Here is a 16,160-nt window from a genome sequence, read left to right as displayed (position 1 = left end):
ACCTCTGTGAACTAAGAAATGCTATGTTTTTTATTCAAATACAGTGACCGCGGCGTTCAGTGTGTGCAAAGTGTTTGGGCTCTGTTTTTTTTTAAATCGAAAATATTCATTAGACAATCTCAGAATTTGCTTCACAAGGTTTTATTCAAATGCAAGGGCAAAATTGTAAATTAAAAAACAAAACAAAACATCAGAATAAATGAGAATGCTAGGAAAAGGCAAACAGGTATTCTTGGAACAGTTTGTTTAGTAAGTCCACTGTTTTAGGCAAGCAATCTAAACTCATTGTCACCAATGAAGAGGCTTCATTCCTTTTCTCATATTTCATTATTTTGATATTGCACTTCTCAAGTGACTGACAGGTATTCAGACAAAGGATCATATAATCAGCCTGTCGATTACAGGTCTTTATAGGAAGCAAATGCATCAGAAAAAAAAGATTTGGCTGGAAACACGTTGGAAATAAAAACAGGACACAAACTAAGAAATGAAGTGCAAAAATACAGCTGTGTCGAGGTTATTTATAGATAAAGGTAAGTGCACATGACAGTCAGGTCAGTCAGGTAAGAAACAGCCGGTTCACAGGTGTGAGCCCGCTTTCCCAAAGGTTTTAAACACACTGCTGACCACAGATAAGAAGAGCAACATAACTTTTAGCACTAACATTGGAGAAACTTTGTCCTGGTCAGTTATAGTGAAGTCGTGTAAGGTCTGAGTTAGTCTTAGACTAAAGTCGGGTCAGTGTCTGTTTCATGCTACATGATGAGGGTACCATGGAAGATTGTTGTGCCTCAGACTGGCTCTGCCAGGAAAAAAAAGAAACCATCTTAAGCACCGAGCTACTTTCAAGCTATGACATATACACCCGTGCCTGTTCTTTCTGCCTTGTGATTAATCTGTGAATGGCTCCCAACACAAGCTTAAGAGAAAAAGCACACTACTTTTTATAATTATTATTCATTTATTTATTGCATTAAAGCTGTTTAAGACAGTGCATGCTGAAGCTCTTCCAAGCTCAGAGCCACACTTGTAAATCCACGTCTTTGTGCTATGTTTATGCAGATTCTTGTACTGTCTGTCCAAAAATTCAGGACTGAGTTTATTCAGTGCTTTTAAACTTACTTAGCTTCTAAATATATATTTTCCCCCAGTGGTTAAAGCATAATAATTGTTCCTGTACAGATAAAGTGATTTAGAATTTGTACTATGTATCATCAAAGTGCTCACACCATTTTCTGTCACTGAAACGATTTTGCACATGTTGGCTGTGAATTTAGAGTGTGAGTCCATGTGTGCATATCTTCACTTCCAGCACTGTGAGTAACAGGCCTCCTACTGTGTTCTCCTGCCCACCGAGTGCAGGGAAAGAAATTTGGAAAAATGCAATAAAGGGGAGGAGAGAAAGTGGAGAAGATGGCAGGAGAAACTGCATCAATCACAACCGACTGCTCCACGGCCCACATTGACTCCCCACAGCGCAGAGAGAATCTAGCCTCCTACGTACCATCCATCACTCAAACAAGCATGACCAGTTTCACTCCTCCACCGTGACTATCCCTTATATGAAGTTTGGGAATCACCAACTGAATCTACCCACGAGCACCACTGACACTAACCTTGACCTCCACCTCACCAAACAAACTTCAGTGACCCCTCGTCCAATCCTCTCTAACCGTAGGTGTCCAGCTTCAGATTAGAGATGCTGTTAGATGTGACAAATAATGATAAACCTTACTGCACCCTCTATTTCTTCCACCCGCCCAGCCATATGCTGCGGTCGAACAGATGGGTCGATACATATTTGCTCACTCAGAGAGGCTGTGAGAGTCGGGGGTGGTGAGGGCCAGAAGAGGACAAGAGAAAGGGGGAGGGGCGCAAATCTGGTGCCACAGAGGCAAGGATTTAAAGATGAGCACTGGTCCTTTTATTGTCAGACACGCCCATGCCCACGTGATGGGAATGGGCCAAAACCAGATAGGCAGCATAGTGAGGGGGCAGCTTGATGAAAAATATCAGATGCTGTAATGATTTACAATCTGGACACTAAATCCAGTGATCCCAGTTTGAACGTGTAAACTATTCATCGCTCAGTCTCCCAAAAACTTCAAATTACCAGCAACGCACATCTTTTATGCTGTAGGGTGAGTGAAGAGGTCACACAGCTCATCAGCACTTTCCATATACAGTTTCACAAATAAGTGTCAGTGCAGTATGTCAGCGAGACAGTACATTTGATATAAATAAAAAAGTAAACATGGAATCAGTACAGTCTGATGATGGGAACAAAACCACAGTGACATACAGTAGTAGTAAAAACATAATCGCTAACCATCGTGAGGATGTAGTGTGAAAAAGAAACTGAAAACAGATTGACCATAGACCTTTGGAGCGTTTGGTGAGTTGGTGATAATTGTTGTGACTCTCTGGCGTAGTCACTGGGTACATGTGTGGCTGAGATGTGTGTGCTTGAATGCGTGATTGACTGTTTGTGTGTATGTGTGTGTTTACAGTACAGTACAGTGTGTGCAGTGCCAGAGGCTGAAGTCATCTGTGTTACGGGTGCAGCCCTGAACCCTAGCTTTCCCAGTCGTGGGCGGCCAAACCATCGTCGTCCGAGTCGGACTCTGGTGAGGCCTCCTTGATGCGGCGCAGCGCCTCGTGGATGCTCCTAGTCAGGGGGTCGGTGGAAGGTGGGAACTCTCCCTGGTCCTTTCTCTCTCTGCAGGGAACGCGACGAAGTTTGACCCCCTTACGAATTTGGGCCAGGATGCTGTTTGGGTCATCGTCACCCTTGGCAGGAAGCAGGGAACGCTGGTCGACCTTCCTCAGATGGAAGCTGCCTCTCTTCAGGGAGGCGAGCACCTCGTCCATGGGGGAGCTTACTGCATGTGAGCAGGGGAGAAAAACACAGACTATGATTGGCTGCTGTAATTAGCTAATGTGAATACTCAAATTATTTTGCTTATTAACAGTCCTGGTACCTTTTCTGTTGTGGATGTCAAACTCTGGGGTCTTCCTCAGCTTTTTGCGGGCGCTCACCAGTTGGCTGCTGTCAAAGAAGCGAGGGATAAACGGGCCAAGCGGGGAGAGAGCGAGCTCTTCTGATACACTCTTTCCCCCAGCCTTCTGCCCCCGCCGCCCCGGGCTCCCAGAGGGCGACAGCTCCTCCCTTGTTGGTGGCGGGGGTGGAGGGGGTGGTGGAGGAGGAGGGGAGATAGGGGATGCTAGCAATGAGGACAAGGAGCAAGGAGAGCAGGAGGAGTCTGCAGGACTGGGCACAGGCAGCGGCGGAAGCGACGCCGTGTACGCCGTCGTGGGCTGAGTGGTGAGCGTGGAGCTGGGGCTGGGGTCCGTCTGCACGCTGGTACTTAGACACAACGGCTGGCCCTGCTTCTGCACACAAACAGAGTCCGCGCACTCCTCCCTCTCACTCAAGCTACTCATTTCCACGCTTCTTCGCTCTCTTCTTGTGCTGTGAGCCGTGCGTAGCCGAGTGGACTTCAGAATCACCTGACCTGGGTACCGCTAGAAAAAGACACAAAGGTGTAGGTGAGCAAAAGATAATTACATATACTGAGACACCTCCAGTGAACAGGAGGGCACATACCTGTTTGAAAGTGCGTAATCTGTCCAGTGTTCTCTGCCTCTCCTGGCTTACTCTGCTCCTCTTCCTTTTCTCATCTTCCTCTTCTTCATTTTTCAGCTGGTAATTCATGAGTTTAGAAGAGGAGAGAGATGATGGAGATGCTTTAGCAGCAAAAAGTCCCATCTTAAAAAAAACCTAAAACAACTTCTACCTGGGATGTGGGGTCCTTTTGGAGGATTTGGCGTCTCTGCTGTTTCTGAGTGTGGTTGGAGACACAGATTTCCTATCGATACACACACCATAACCAATTTAAACAATCAATAAAAACTCACAGTCATGAACATACCATAATTATATATATGTATACACATATTTGCTTGGAGACATGTGTCTTTATAACTTGTTGTAGAGAAAATCCAAATATCTAGCACAGAAGAGCTGAACAGGATTGCAACCACAGTATTAGCAGTCACTTCTTCATTTTGAATAGGCTTCATGATCCAGGCTACACTTCAGGAATGAAAATAAAAGCTAGTAAAGCACACACACCCTCTTGTTCCTTAGATAGGAGCGTTTGGCAGTGATGCGCCCCCTCCTTGCCTCCAGCTGTCGAGCGCTGACCTGAAGTCTGCGCAGCTCTTCTCTCTCTGCAGTATTGTCCTCTGTTATATCATCCGCACTTTCAAAGGTGTCATAGTACACCACTTCATCCTGACGCTCTGAAAGCACACATACACATAAATATAAACCATTAATGTACAACCAGAATTCAGAAAGTCTTACAGCAGTTAATATAGCAGAAATTCTACTTCAGGACTCTCTTTAAAACAGGATAATTAAGATCTTGCAAACAAAAAGTAGCTGCAGTAGAACCTGTCATCTGTCTACGGATGCTATCTAACTGAGCAGTGAGGAGCAGCTCTTCACACTGTAGTATCTCAGCCTGGATGTCATAGAGCTGAAGCTGGAGCTCATAGTACTTGGTCTCCATGTGGTCTAAGAGGGCCATCGCGTCCTCACTGCTACACAGACTCTGCATCTGGAAGGAATGAATGTAAAAAATAGAAAACGGTCACAAAACAAAGCATGCTTAGTAAGCGTGCCTGGCAGTTTCATTTGGTCGTGAGCGTGTTACCACACCTCTTCTCGAAGTGTGTGTTTCCTCTGCTCTAGACAGATCTCCCTGGCTCTCTGGAGCTGGAGGGTTTCCTTTGCAACTGAGTAGCGCAGCCTCTCCATGCGCTCCACCGCCGCCGTCCACGAAGACTTACCAAACTTACGCTGATCCAACTTCATACGCTCGTATACACCTATGGACAACAAAACACATTGCACAGGTGGATGAGTGAAACGTGAGAGTGACTCATTCAGTCTCATCCTCTGGTACAGTGTGTGGGCACGTCACCGCAATTTCTTTTCCCTCTATGTGATGACTAAAGTCTAACATAAAAGGAAGGCTCCTTACAATAACACAGAGGGAGACATCTATTGGCCACATTTGGATATTGCATCTACTTTCTTTACAGTTGTCTCTTCAAGCAATTAACTTACTTGATTTTTCATCTGATGAATTTGAGATAATAAAAGAATGAGTCAGCTGTGAAGGAAAACATGAGAAAAGAGGGACACATTGTGGAGTGACCCTGCACTGACAGAAGCTGCTGGCAGAGCTGGTTGATCAATAGGTCGTCCTTGTTTTCTCCTGTTTCTGTTAAAGCACAGCTGTCTGCAGTGTCTCATTAATACCACATCGCATTAGCCCTGGGATCAAAACCACACACAGGTCAATAACACGCCAATGTCTCTACTATGTGTGTGCGTGTTCTCTGTTTGATTATTCAAAGTCATCCTTCTGCTGCTTTATCGACTTGACGTGTCAGTGATGGCAGACCGTACCTTTCTGGGCTCTGGCAGTGATTTCAAAGTATTTTACAGTAAACTCTTGGATGTTGAGGACGGCCTCCTGAGCCTTCTTCTGCCAGTCAGAGTCTTCCTTTTTTAGACCTTCAATGCGCCTCGGGCCCAAGTAGTCATTCTCCATGGAAATCTAACGAGAGGATATGCACACATTTTTTTCAGCAAGATTAAAAAGCGACATTTAATATTTTTCTGTGATGAATAAAATCTAAAGAAAAGTAAGTTTGTTTCGTTTTTTAATAAATCTTATTAACACTTCTCAAAATAACCCTTTGGATACAGTATATAGTGTGCTGATAATAAAAAATGAATAATCATTGAATAAGAATAATAGAAAAAGATTAGGAAGCAGCTGCTGTGTACACAGTGGAGCCAAATCTCAATGACAAGTTAGCTGCCCATTCATAAAAACATACACCTTTAAGATAGCACTGCTTCTTTTCCATTTGAGATCCAGAGTGGTGGTGGTCTAAACTCCAAATATCACACATTACTAAGCTACTGCCACTTAGTGGTAAGAGCAAGTTACACAAATGGTTCTCCTAAACTTTGGAGTCACTGTGGTATACATAACAGTACAGATAATCTCCCCACACATAAAATCTGTGTGGAACGGTTTTAAAGTTTAAACACACACTCCATTTAAGTGCTTTCACCACAAAAAGCAGGCCTGGAGGGGCAGCCTCACTCCCACACACAGAAGTACTGGCAACTGTCATGAAATTCCATCTTCTCTTTTAGTTTAGTTATTTTTAATTACTGTGTGCACAGTCAAGTAAGCATGTATGCAAGTAGACATCTATAACAAAAAGTAGTGTCAGCCTCACACGATCACTGAGATTACAAAAGCATGTGCGATGATGAAAAACAAATTTTAAAAAAACTTAAATCTTAATTGTTTCCGTTGTTTTATTGGTTATGTTTATGGAAGATAGAATAATGTCAGTTGAGCATGTAAATATTAATATCAACAAATACAGTATGAATTACTGTAATATTGTATTTATCAATATAATAAATACAATATAAAGTTGTTTTTAATAGCTTAACTGAAAAGGCTAAACTTTCATATATTCTGTATTCATTACATGTAAAGTTGATATTTCAGGGGTTTTATGTTTCCATTTTGATGAAGTCAGAAATCCACTATCTAAAATTGTTAGAATACTTCATATAGATTTTTATTAAATTACTATTCACACACTCTAAAAAACTCTAGTTCAGCATACGCAGCCACAATAATGCAGTCCAAATTATGATCAACTTTAAGCCTCAGTTCTGAAGGCTAGATGTTCGCACAACCTCTGTACTCCTGAACCCAAGACAACATCAGATACATCTCACGTAGGTGTAAGAAAACAATAACTGGACCTCTGCTCGCTGGTCCAATGTCCTCTTTTCAGATTAAATCAATTTTGGTTTTTTGATTTCCAATCAAAAAAAATGGCTTGAAATATTTCACTGAAAGTTAATCTTCTAGAATTAAATTACAGGAAGTCTGAACTATTTTACAACATTCACATTTTTTGAGATGCACTAGTGCAAATTTCAGAAACTAATTAAAGCTTGGATCAGTTCAGCATCACACCATTTGTCATTTAATTATCAAACTGCAGCATCATGGTTTAGAGAGTTAGACACCAAAAAAGAATAAACAATCCATCACTAATGTGGAAAGCAGGCGAGTCCTTTTTTTGTTTTGTTTTTACACAAAATCAGAATCAGAATCGCGTTTATTAGCCATGTATATGCAGAGACACACACAAGGAATTTGGTTCCGGCAGATGGTGACTGTGAAGCACAACAATGTATATCTCAACAATGTAAGCAACACAATTCACCCCCCCCCCCCCACACACACACACACACACACACACACACAAGCGTATGGATATATACAGCTACACATGCATACACATACATACACAAACATACACAAGCTGTGTAAACCAACCATAAACAAACCATCTAAATCTTATATACATAAAATACAGGATAACAGAAATGAAATGAAGTGAAATGAATACCACAGAAATCATAAGACAAACAAGATTACAGAGCTAAACATCAACTGGCTGACCCTTATTAACCTTCCATCTCTATTCAGCAGTGCACCAGTATCATTTGCTACTGCAATTTCCTGAAGGTTTTTTAATAAAAATATTCTTCCATATTGATTTGTGCTACTATATAGCTAAGGTTACAGTATATAAATAAATATTTCACAAGAGGATCTCAAATGCTCTCAATCTATATGTTAACTCGGGTACAAAAAATATGTATAAAAAATTCTTAATTAAGATTCGTCTTTCCAGTGTTTTTCACTTCACAAAAAATAACCTTTGATCAAGTGTTTTGATATTAAATGCTACTCCATCACAGAGTAGACAGACATCAGTCCTGCCAGTTCTGAATCATCAGTTAACCTAACATGCATGAACATTAGAAGAAGAAAGAGCACTTACTCTTGTCTAACCATTTTGTGAAGATAAAAGAACTTAGTCACTGAAAGTCTTGCTGTGTAGTAGCTGCAGATGCTGTAGGCTATAAATACACCCGGATGTTTGAGTGTAACCCACTCCTACCTCCCCCACTCTGGTAGGAGGTTCCATGGTGTAATGGTTAGCACTCTGGACTCTGAATCCAGCGATCCGAGTTCAAATCTCGGTGGGACCTGCATATTTTGTAACCTCTTTCTCCCCTCTTGTTTTCTGGCAAAGCCTCGATTCTGCTGACATACTGTTGAGCAGACTAAATGCACTACAGAAAAAATCCAGAGAGACAAAAAGGGAGGTTCTGCTCTACTTATCAGAGTAGTATATGTATGCATCTATACCATACCCATACATCCGACCGACTATCAACATAGAGGATTAAAGTTGCTAACCTTCTCTGTCTTTAGTTGAAGGACTGTGATTGACAGCAGCCACACGTGAAGTGGAAAGCTTTACTCAACAATCCATCCTTCCATTCAGACTGGTCCTTTCTGAATAGTAACAACCTCTATTGATTTGTGCTTCTGGACATAAATTTCCACCCTTATTCCTAAGAATTAGTTTCACTAAAATACCTGAATTCACTGAATGTGGTGGAGTGATTATGCTCACAGCAGAGACAACAGTTTGACTCATACACATAAGATTTTTTTCTATTTCATTTGTACTATTAGTAATACTAAAAACTATTAATTCAATATACACAATATTTAATATCGATTATTCTTTGTTATTAAGCTGGACTCAATTAGGTTTATACAACAAAAAATACTCAGGGTTAGAAAAAGGTAATTGTTTGAGATAAAATACAGCGATTGTTACTTCTTTCATGGTTCAGATTCCTGGTTGCCAGGGTGACAAATCCCAGCTGAACAGTGTGGACAGCATATTGTACGTGCTGTAGACGTAAAAAATACTTCCTACTGGTTCTGTTTCTTCATTAGGTCCTATAGGTGTACCTGCAGTACACCTATAGGACCCCACACAACATGATTTATTCATGTCTCTGTGAGAATACGGGAAATTGGAGATCCATTCACTCTGACAGCATTTCACTCACACACCACCATAAGTTTTTCAGGTACTGTGGAAAACTTAGAGGAAGGTTTTGATCCAAGGATGGGAAAGCTGTTTTTTCTTAGTAGATGGATATCAAGTGGCAAAGTTAATATCCATCCAAAAGACACTGAGGTCTTATTATTATTGATGTGCTGCGTGTGAGTCATGGAGCTAAATATATATGTGCCATCAGCACTGCAATGATTGAACAAAGCTTTTCCACCATTTATCCATTCACCAGCATTCATCTTCCCTTTGCAATTAGATCCGTCTCATCCCCCTCCCACTGTGTTGGAGCTTATCAGAAAATACAAGATAATTTGTACCGTAATACCATAATACATCTTCGTCAAACACACACATACACAGTGTTGCAGACAAATGGAGCAGGCTCTATTTTAGGAGACATGAGAATTTCCTGTCAGGTCCGTTGTGTTTTATGATCCGTCCACGTCACTGACTAAATGCAGAAATAATATGTAATTTAAACATAGCAGCTAAAGAAGAGGTCAGAAAAACCCACACAACTCCCATGATCTACAACAACAATTTGTGTCTCATTTTATTTTTATTTCCTCCTGGTTATATGTCACCAGTGTTCTTTTACCCCCTATGTGTAAAGTGTTTGTTTGCATGCAAACTATGTAAGCTACTTGGATTGACTGAAAGGGCTTGGTAAAATGCCGAGAGGTCTTGCAAAATTACTGGGTCACTAAAGGATTTAGATCCAAACCTAAGTTCAAACAAATTCCCACGAAATATCAAGAATGCCTCTCTGATTCCAAACAAGGGGAAATTGTTACCTTGATCTGCTGCCTGCGAAGCATGGCTAGTTCCCTCATGTCTCTGAAGGGTTGCAGAAGATACTGGTACAGCTGTGTGGAGGCCTCCAGCAGACCTCCGTAGGCGTGGTCTTCTTCCTCATATAGCTCCAGTAACTCCACCATACTGTCCATGGTCTTGTGCTTCTCCAGCAGCTGCATTTTATACGTGCAAGAAGTTATTTTTCTTAACATCAACAACTTTTAAAACACAGGAAAACAGCGCACATCGAGCAGCTTACAAACATACTGCAAGTAAGGGGTGTTTCCATGATTTTTAAAATAAGGTGGGATTGCACAAGAGCAAGGTGGAGGGGGCGTCACAGGAGACCAGAATATTTCCAGACCAGCCTGGAAATTGTTTTATATTGAATAAATTATAAAGTATTTAGCCCTTTTAATTTAGTTAAAAAGCCTTAAATCTGATTTTGGACCATAGTACAATATATCTTAGCAAACATACTCAAAACGTAAAGATTAAGCAGAGTCACATAAATGATATCCTAATTATTTATTTCATTAACGACTGTATCACTTCAATCTTGCAGTGAGATGTGATATTGAATACTTATACACTGTTGGATAGCTTTATTTGCAATAAAAATGCCTAGAATAAAATATATATTTTTTCAATCTGCAAAATAAAATCTAAAGCTTTAAAATACATGATATGAATGGGATTTGAATCCAAACAGAATAGAAGGGAGTAAAAAGCGAGAAGATTATTAAAACTATGACTAGACTACAAGGATGCTTTGTGTAACTGTAAATAACAGGAGTATATCTGAGCGTAGTCTCTTGCTGCATAGACTATGGCTAAGTGAGCAGAGTCATTGCAGCTGCTGGGAATAAGATCGATACATGCACATTTTTGCCAGACTGAATAATCCTGTAGGCTACCAGCAACACCAAAATAAGCATTAACTCATTCCTCAAATGGAGTGAGAGGATCGATAGGCCAGTGTGTGTGTGCGTGCATGTGTGCACGTGTGAGATGTCTGACAAAATAAACAACTTCTGTTTTTGAATGAGCTATAGAGCGCTGTCACTGCAGTCCAGGGAGCTCAGCCTGTGATAAACAGTTGAATAAGATCAGCAGCTCCTCGAGGATGAATCCTCCGTCGAGCAAATGGAAATCCCAAACTGATAAACACTTACTGAAGCAATCAGAGGGATGGCTCGGCTGTTTAATGTTTTCAGATCAGGAAAAGGGCAGTAAGGCAACACTTCCTCTGTCTGATTTTCTGCCTTTTTTATTCTGACAGCGGGAGTGGTTGTGGGACCGTCTGTGTGAAACGACATGGCTTCTCTCACTCGTGTGCGCTATTCAGTCTCTCTTCGCTGCCAAAAGCAAAGCAGAGAGGAAATGCCTCGGCCAGAATAGTCACATAAGCACATCAGTATAAATGCATGTCGTTTCAACTCTAAGTTAAAAAAGACATGAAATGCATCACGCTGTGACTGCGATCATAAACACAGCATCTTTAAGAGGAGCCTTCTATCCTTTTTCATTGCATTTGCAAAACGAATATAAGTGTATTGTAAGAAATGGTCTCACTAAAATTAGCTTTTAAATAGTCCATGTAGTTCAAAGAAATCCGGGTAACACACCAAGGTTTATCTACCACTTCCACTGTAACGTTATGAAGAAGTAACACTGTTGAAAACACTTCCATTAAAGGCCTCTCTCACCTGTTCCCTCAGGGGCCTTCTCTCACTGTCTGGCTCCACAAGTCAAGGATGCATTAATCTACCACTGCTGATTAGGAGCACAATGCGAGAGCCGATGAGCATCAATACCTATTGCTATTATGAGCTTTTAACCAATCATTAGCTGCTGCTTAAGTGTGCCAGAGGAGCAGGCCCAGAGCATGGTGTCTGGAGGGTGTCTGCACTATTAGTCAGAGTCCCGGTCAAACATTAAATCATTGCAATTTGAAATGAGTGATGTTATTAAAACAAATATTACTCCTTTTACTTCAAAACATCTTTAATTAGCATGTATTAAATAAATGTCAAATTCATTTTCAAGGCCACAAATCAGTCAGACTCATAATTTCAAAATGAGTTAAAGGTCATAAACATATAATGAGGTTATGTGCTCCTCTAGCATGAATTATATTTATAATGTTAACTTTATGGCTTACAAATTCACCTCACAATCAAAAGAAACCAGTTTTGATCCCAGGTTTGTGTGTGGACTGGATTCGCTCAGCTGTATAAGCAGACTGCTGACTCGCTGTGAGTTTAGTACAGCACACTGCAGTGAATTTTTATAAAAAAAAAAAAAAACCTTTGCTCTCTGGTGAGACAGCATTATTGGGTACTCCACCTTATCTCTGGAGAAAAGGAAAAAACTGAAGCACTCTACCTGTCATTGACTGGGTGTCTCTTGTATTGTAGAGGTTACACTGTCTTTTTCTTTTTTTTTTTTACCTCCCGTAACTTCATGTGATCTGTTTTTTTCACACTTCAGTCCCCTTAGAGTTTTAGGTGAGTGAGATCGAGTTTTTCCTTCCCACTGTCGCCAAGTGCTTGCTAATAGGGGGTCGCCTGATTGTTGTGACAATATAAAGCGCCTTTATTTATAGAGTTCTAACTTACAACATTGTTGTTGTGAGTTAGAACTCTATAAATAAAACTGAATTTAACTGAACTTTGTTCTTTCTTTCTAACCTCAGAAACTAGCTTCCTACTCAAAGGGAACGTGATTCTATTTGTCTCCTCTCGTCCTGTGCCGTCTGTCCTGTGACAGTAGTGGAAATGAAATGCCTTTTTGTTTTCATTAATTCTGGGTTTATTATTTTTAGTTATTACGCATCGTAGTGTTTTTTTTTTAAATTATCATTTAAAGAAAAATTAAACCTTAAGGCTATACTGGAGGATGCATCAGTACCCCTGGAACTTCTAATTCTTAGCTTTAATGACAAACAAAACACACTAATGCAGTATAATATATGCATAGAATGATAGATATGCAAAAATAAATAAAATAAAAACTTCCAATCTTAACTAATCAAGCAAATAAATCTGGTTTCAATAGTTCAGCCATTTCTGTTTAACTCTTTTTTGTGTGTTTTAAGTGTGCCTGCTATAACTGTCTAACCTACATAGAACAGATTTATTATAGCAAAATGGAAATGACCAAATTAGCCTCTCTGAAGTGTTTGTCTCATAAGTTTTCTTGCTGTATTCATGATTATTCAAAGCAAACCCGGAGTTAGTGTCCTGTACAGTGACTATTATTCTAGCAGTTCTACATCCACTTTGGGAGTTTTTGTGCCTTCAGCATCCTGGTAGAAGAAAGAGCTCCAGCTTGCATACTGGACTTTTTTTTGAAGTCTTACTGTAGGTGAATCTCATGTAATATTAGGTTGGGGGGGTTTTTTTTGTTGTTTTTTCTGAGTTTGTGTGTTGTTAAATTTTGTACATGAATAAAATAAATACCCTGTGCAATGAATCGGGTCTGGTAAGTGCAGCGCATCTTAATTTTCCAGATGTGCGGACACACTTGTGTCACAGACAAGCTGTGGGAGGATCTCAAAACTCACCTCCTGCAGATGTTTATTTGCTCGGCTGAGCGCCTCTTCGTACCCGGACTGCCTCAGTTCGCTCAGGCTTTCGTAGTACTCATCCGGGTCGTCATTTTCCGTGAAGAGAACCTGGGAAAGTATCTTCCAACCGCAGGTGTCGAGCGCGTGACCCAAGTACACCTGTAAATTGAAGCACAGCTCGTCCATTTCTGTTTCGGATACTTCCGCCGGGCCGAACAACACCGTCCACATCCCGGCTGGCTCCTCTGGAAACACCGGCAGGCATGGCTCCAGGACGGAGTTTATCGAGCACAGCTGCTGGTGGATTGCCCGAAGGTCCTGAAAGGAGAAGAGTCCGGCCCAGCTGCAGTCCTCCCTGCTCAGACTGTCCAGCTCCTCCAGGTCCAGGCAGTCCAGTGATAGAGACAGCTGGTCCTCTCTGAGTGATTGTAACGCGTCGGTGTCGGGGCTAACCCGCGAAGCAACGGGTTTAGTCGCAGTCTGAATTTTGACAGGACTATGTTTTGACAGGGACTTGGTTTTAGGGCTGCATGCTTTAGCCTCACTGGCTCCTTTACTAGACGCTATATCCCTGACGGGACTTTCGAGCCATTTTGTTTTGTCCCCCTCCAGACCAGTCACCTCCACAGGAGGGTCCCAACCAAAGCTTCTCCTCTGCACCGTCCTGTTATGACACGTAATGGCAAATTTGCCCTCCACCTCATTCCAAGCGACGATGAAAACAAATTTATGCTTCTCCTTCTCCTCAAACGCATTCGGGCGAACGGCTACCCACCCCGACTCCAAATTATCCTCCATTGTAAAGGACATCTCTGCCAAGTGATGAAACGGGAATATGCTGCGGTGGCACTGTCTGGGAGTGGGGCGTGAAACGGAGAGCCTCACAGCGCTGTAACGTCGTTTACCAAACCGTTTGCTCTCCGAGGAGATTTCGCCTGGGGGGCTATCCTCCTTCGCTCGAATGGATGAATTTGAAGCAGTGCGGTTTCATGTCCCATCTCTGGCCCACCTGCTTTCAACTTGGACGTCTATCGCATCATCGAGCAGCCGTTACCTCTGCCATTAGCTTTCCCGGCCGTTAAAGACTCGGCTCTGACACATAACAGGCGCCCGAGTGTTTACCAGTCCAACGGTCGATCCGCCTGTCAGCTGGGTTCTGTTATTCTCTCGGCTCCAGAGCCCCTTTCTAATCATGAAGCACGACACCAAAGCAGACATCGTTCAGATACGCCACGCCGAGAGCACACATGAGCGTTACACGGGGCTCTCTCCGGTCTGTGTGAAAGGGTAGCATCGTCTCCAAACTCACATTACCATGTTGTCTTCAGTGTTCGCCCAGCAGGACCACAGACGCAAAATATGATGCCTTCAGGTGCACTGAGATATATCGGAACTATATTGATAAACTCGGAGACACGGGGAAATAGGCAAAACTGAGTGCTGAAAGCTACACTGCGGTCTATTTATGAAACATTGGAGACTTTATGTAAATAGAAAGAGCGGTTTGCATTAACGTTTGTAGTCCCATGGAAAGCTGCTTTAGCAGCAGTTACTTACCATGTTACTACTGACTGCTATACTAATGCAAGCCAGCTTTGAGGACACTGAGTCTGCATTGCTGTATCCCAAAAAGCACGTGAACGCAACATTAGAGATTCCGCTTGAGTAGGGCACGTAACTGTGGTAGCTTAGAAAATAAAAACAATGCAGCTTTTTTCCGAAATGAATTAAATAATAGTTAGATGCACAGAATAATAACTTTTTAAAATATTTCACCAATTAAATTGACAGCTCATTTTCTGAAGTAACTGAATGACCCCATTTCTAGAAGGCCCCTGAAATCATCTAATATAAAACAGTTCATTCCCTCTTTCTTTTTAGAGGAAGGGCAGGAAGCCGAGTGAACCAACTTTATTTTCAGGTCACAGGGGATCAGTGGGATGACTCATACAGACAGCCATTCACACCTACAGCCAAGTCAGAGTAGCCACTTATTAGTTTAACCCGCTTGTCTTTGGACTGTGGGAGGATTTAGTTGCCATCATAATGATGATGTAGTCCAAAACCACTAACCTTGAAGTAATAAAGTAGTTGAAAAAAACTGAAGAAAAGAATGTGTCTCATCTTACATAGTTAAGTTCAGAGGAGGGAACTGGTATTGAGTTACACAGCTCCTGTTGTTTACACGTTGGCTGGCCTGTTACAGAAGACAGGGATGGAAAATAGCATTCCCCATTAATGGTCACAGCCTTGAGATAGATAAAAGTGAGTCCCTCAGCAGGGTCTGTTTCTCCTAATGATGCAAAGAAAAAAAAATCCTTAATGGGTTCCAACGAAGACTGCCTCCCACCACAACAACCTATAGAGCACTATGTTTGCATTATTAAACAGATCCCTGGGACCTCTGGGATCCTGTAGTTTTAAAGACGTTCATTTAAAAATACTGCAAAATGCTGAACATCTCCTACGACTATCAGGAGCAAGTTGGGGTGATTTCGGATAGACGGCTGAACATTTCTGAAGAACCGCGTGTTCCTTTTTTTTTTTTAAATCTTCTTTTGGATTTCACTGGACTACCGCCTAACAAAACCTCCATATTAACAGCCCAGTTTATTTCCAAATACCTGAAATCACGCACTGGTACACACACAATGAAACACAGAGCCCGTTGATTTAGGGGACTCAGTTAAATGGGATTTACTCAATCAATTCAATGAAATTAATTGAA

The 16,160-nt window shown here is 41.6% G+C and overlaps 1 protein-coding gene and 1 non-coding gene across 2 annotated transcripts; one reads left to right on the top strand and one right to left on the bottom strand.

The window, feature by feature from the left end:
* Nucleotides 1-277: 277 nt before the first annotated feature.
* Nucleotides 278-14,965, bottom strand: LOC146657346 (junction-mediating and -regulatory protein-like). The gene is made up of 10 exons (XM_085425355.1): nucleotides 13,430-14,965; nucleotides 9,861-10,034; nucleotides 5,483-5,633; nucleotides 4,727-4,896; nucleotides 4,460-4,625; nucleotides 4,136-4,305; nucleotides 3,798-3,869; nucleotides 3,608-3,703; nucleotides 2,982-3,525; nucleotides 278-2,882 (listed from the first exon to the last, which is right to left on the bottom strand). Exons 1-10 carry the CDS (start codon nucleotides 14,240-14,242, stop codon nucleotides 2,575-2,577), a joined length of 2,664 nt encoding a protein of 887 aa, XP_085281481.1. The 5' UTR covers nucleotides 14,243-14,965; the 3' UTR covers nucleotides 278-2,574.
* Nucleotides 8,108-8,179, top strand: trnaq-cug (transfer RNA glutamine (anticodon CUG)). The gene has a single exon. It is a non-coding gene; the product is annotated as a tRNA-Gln (tRNA).
* Nucleotides 14,966-16,160: the final 1,195 nt, after the last annotated feature.

The sequence above is a fragment of the Rhamphochromis longiceps genome, linkage group LG12 (assembly GCF_057381845.1).
Source record: "Rhamphochromis longiceps isolate RC_006_pf linkage group LG12, R_longiceps_female_GT1.1, whole genome shotgun sequence".
Taxonomy (NCBI): domain Eukaryota; kingdom Metazoa; phylum Chordata; class Actinopteri; order Cichliformes; family Cichlidae; genus Rhamphochromis; species Rhamphochromis longiceps.
Note: the sequence above shows the minus strand (reverse complement) of the source record. Positions and strands in the feature narration are given on the sequence as shown.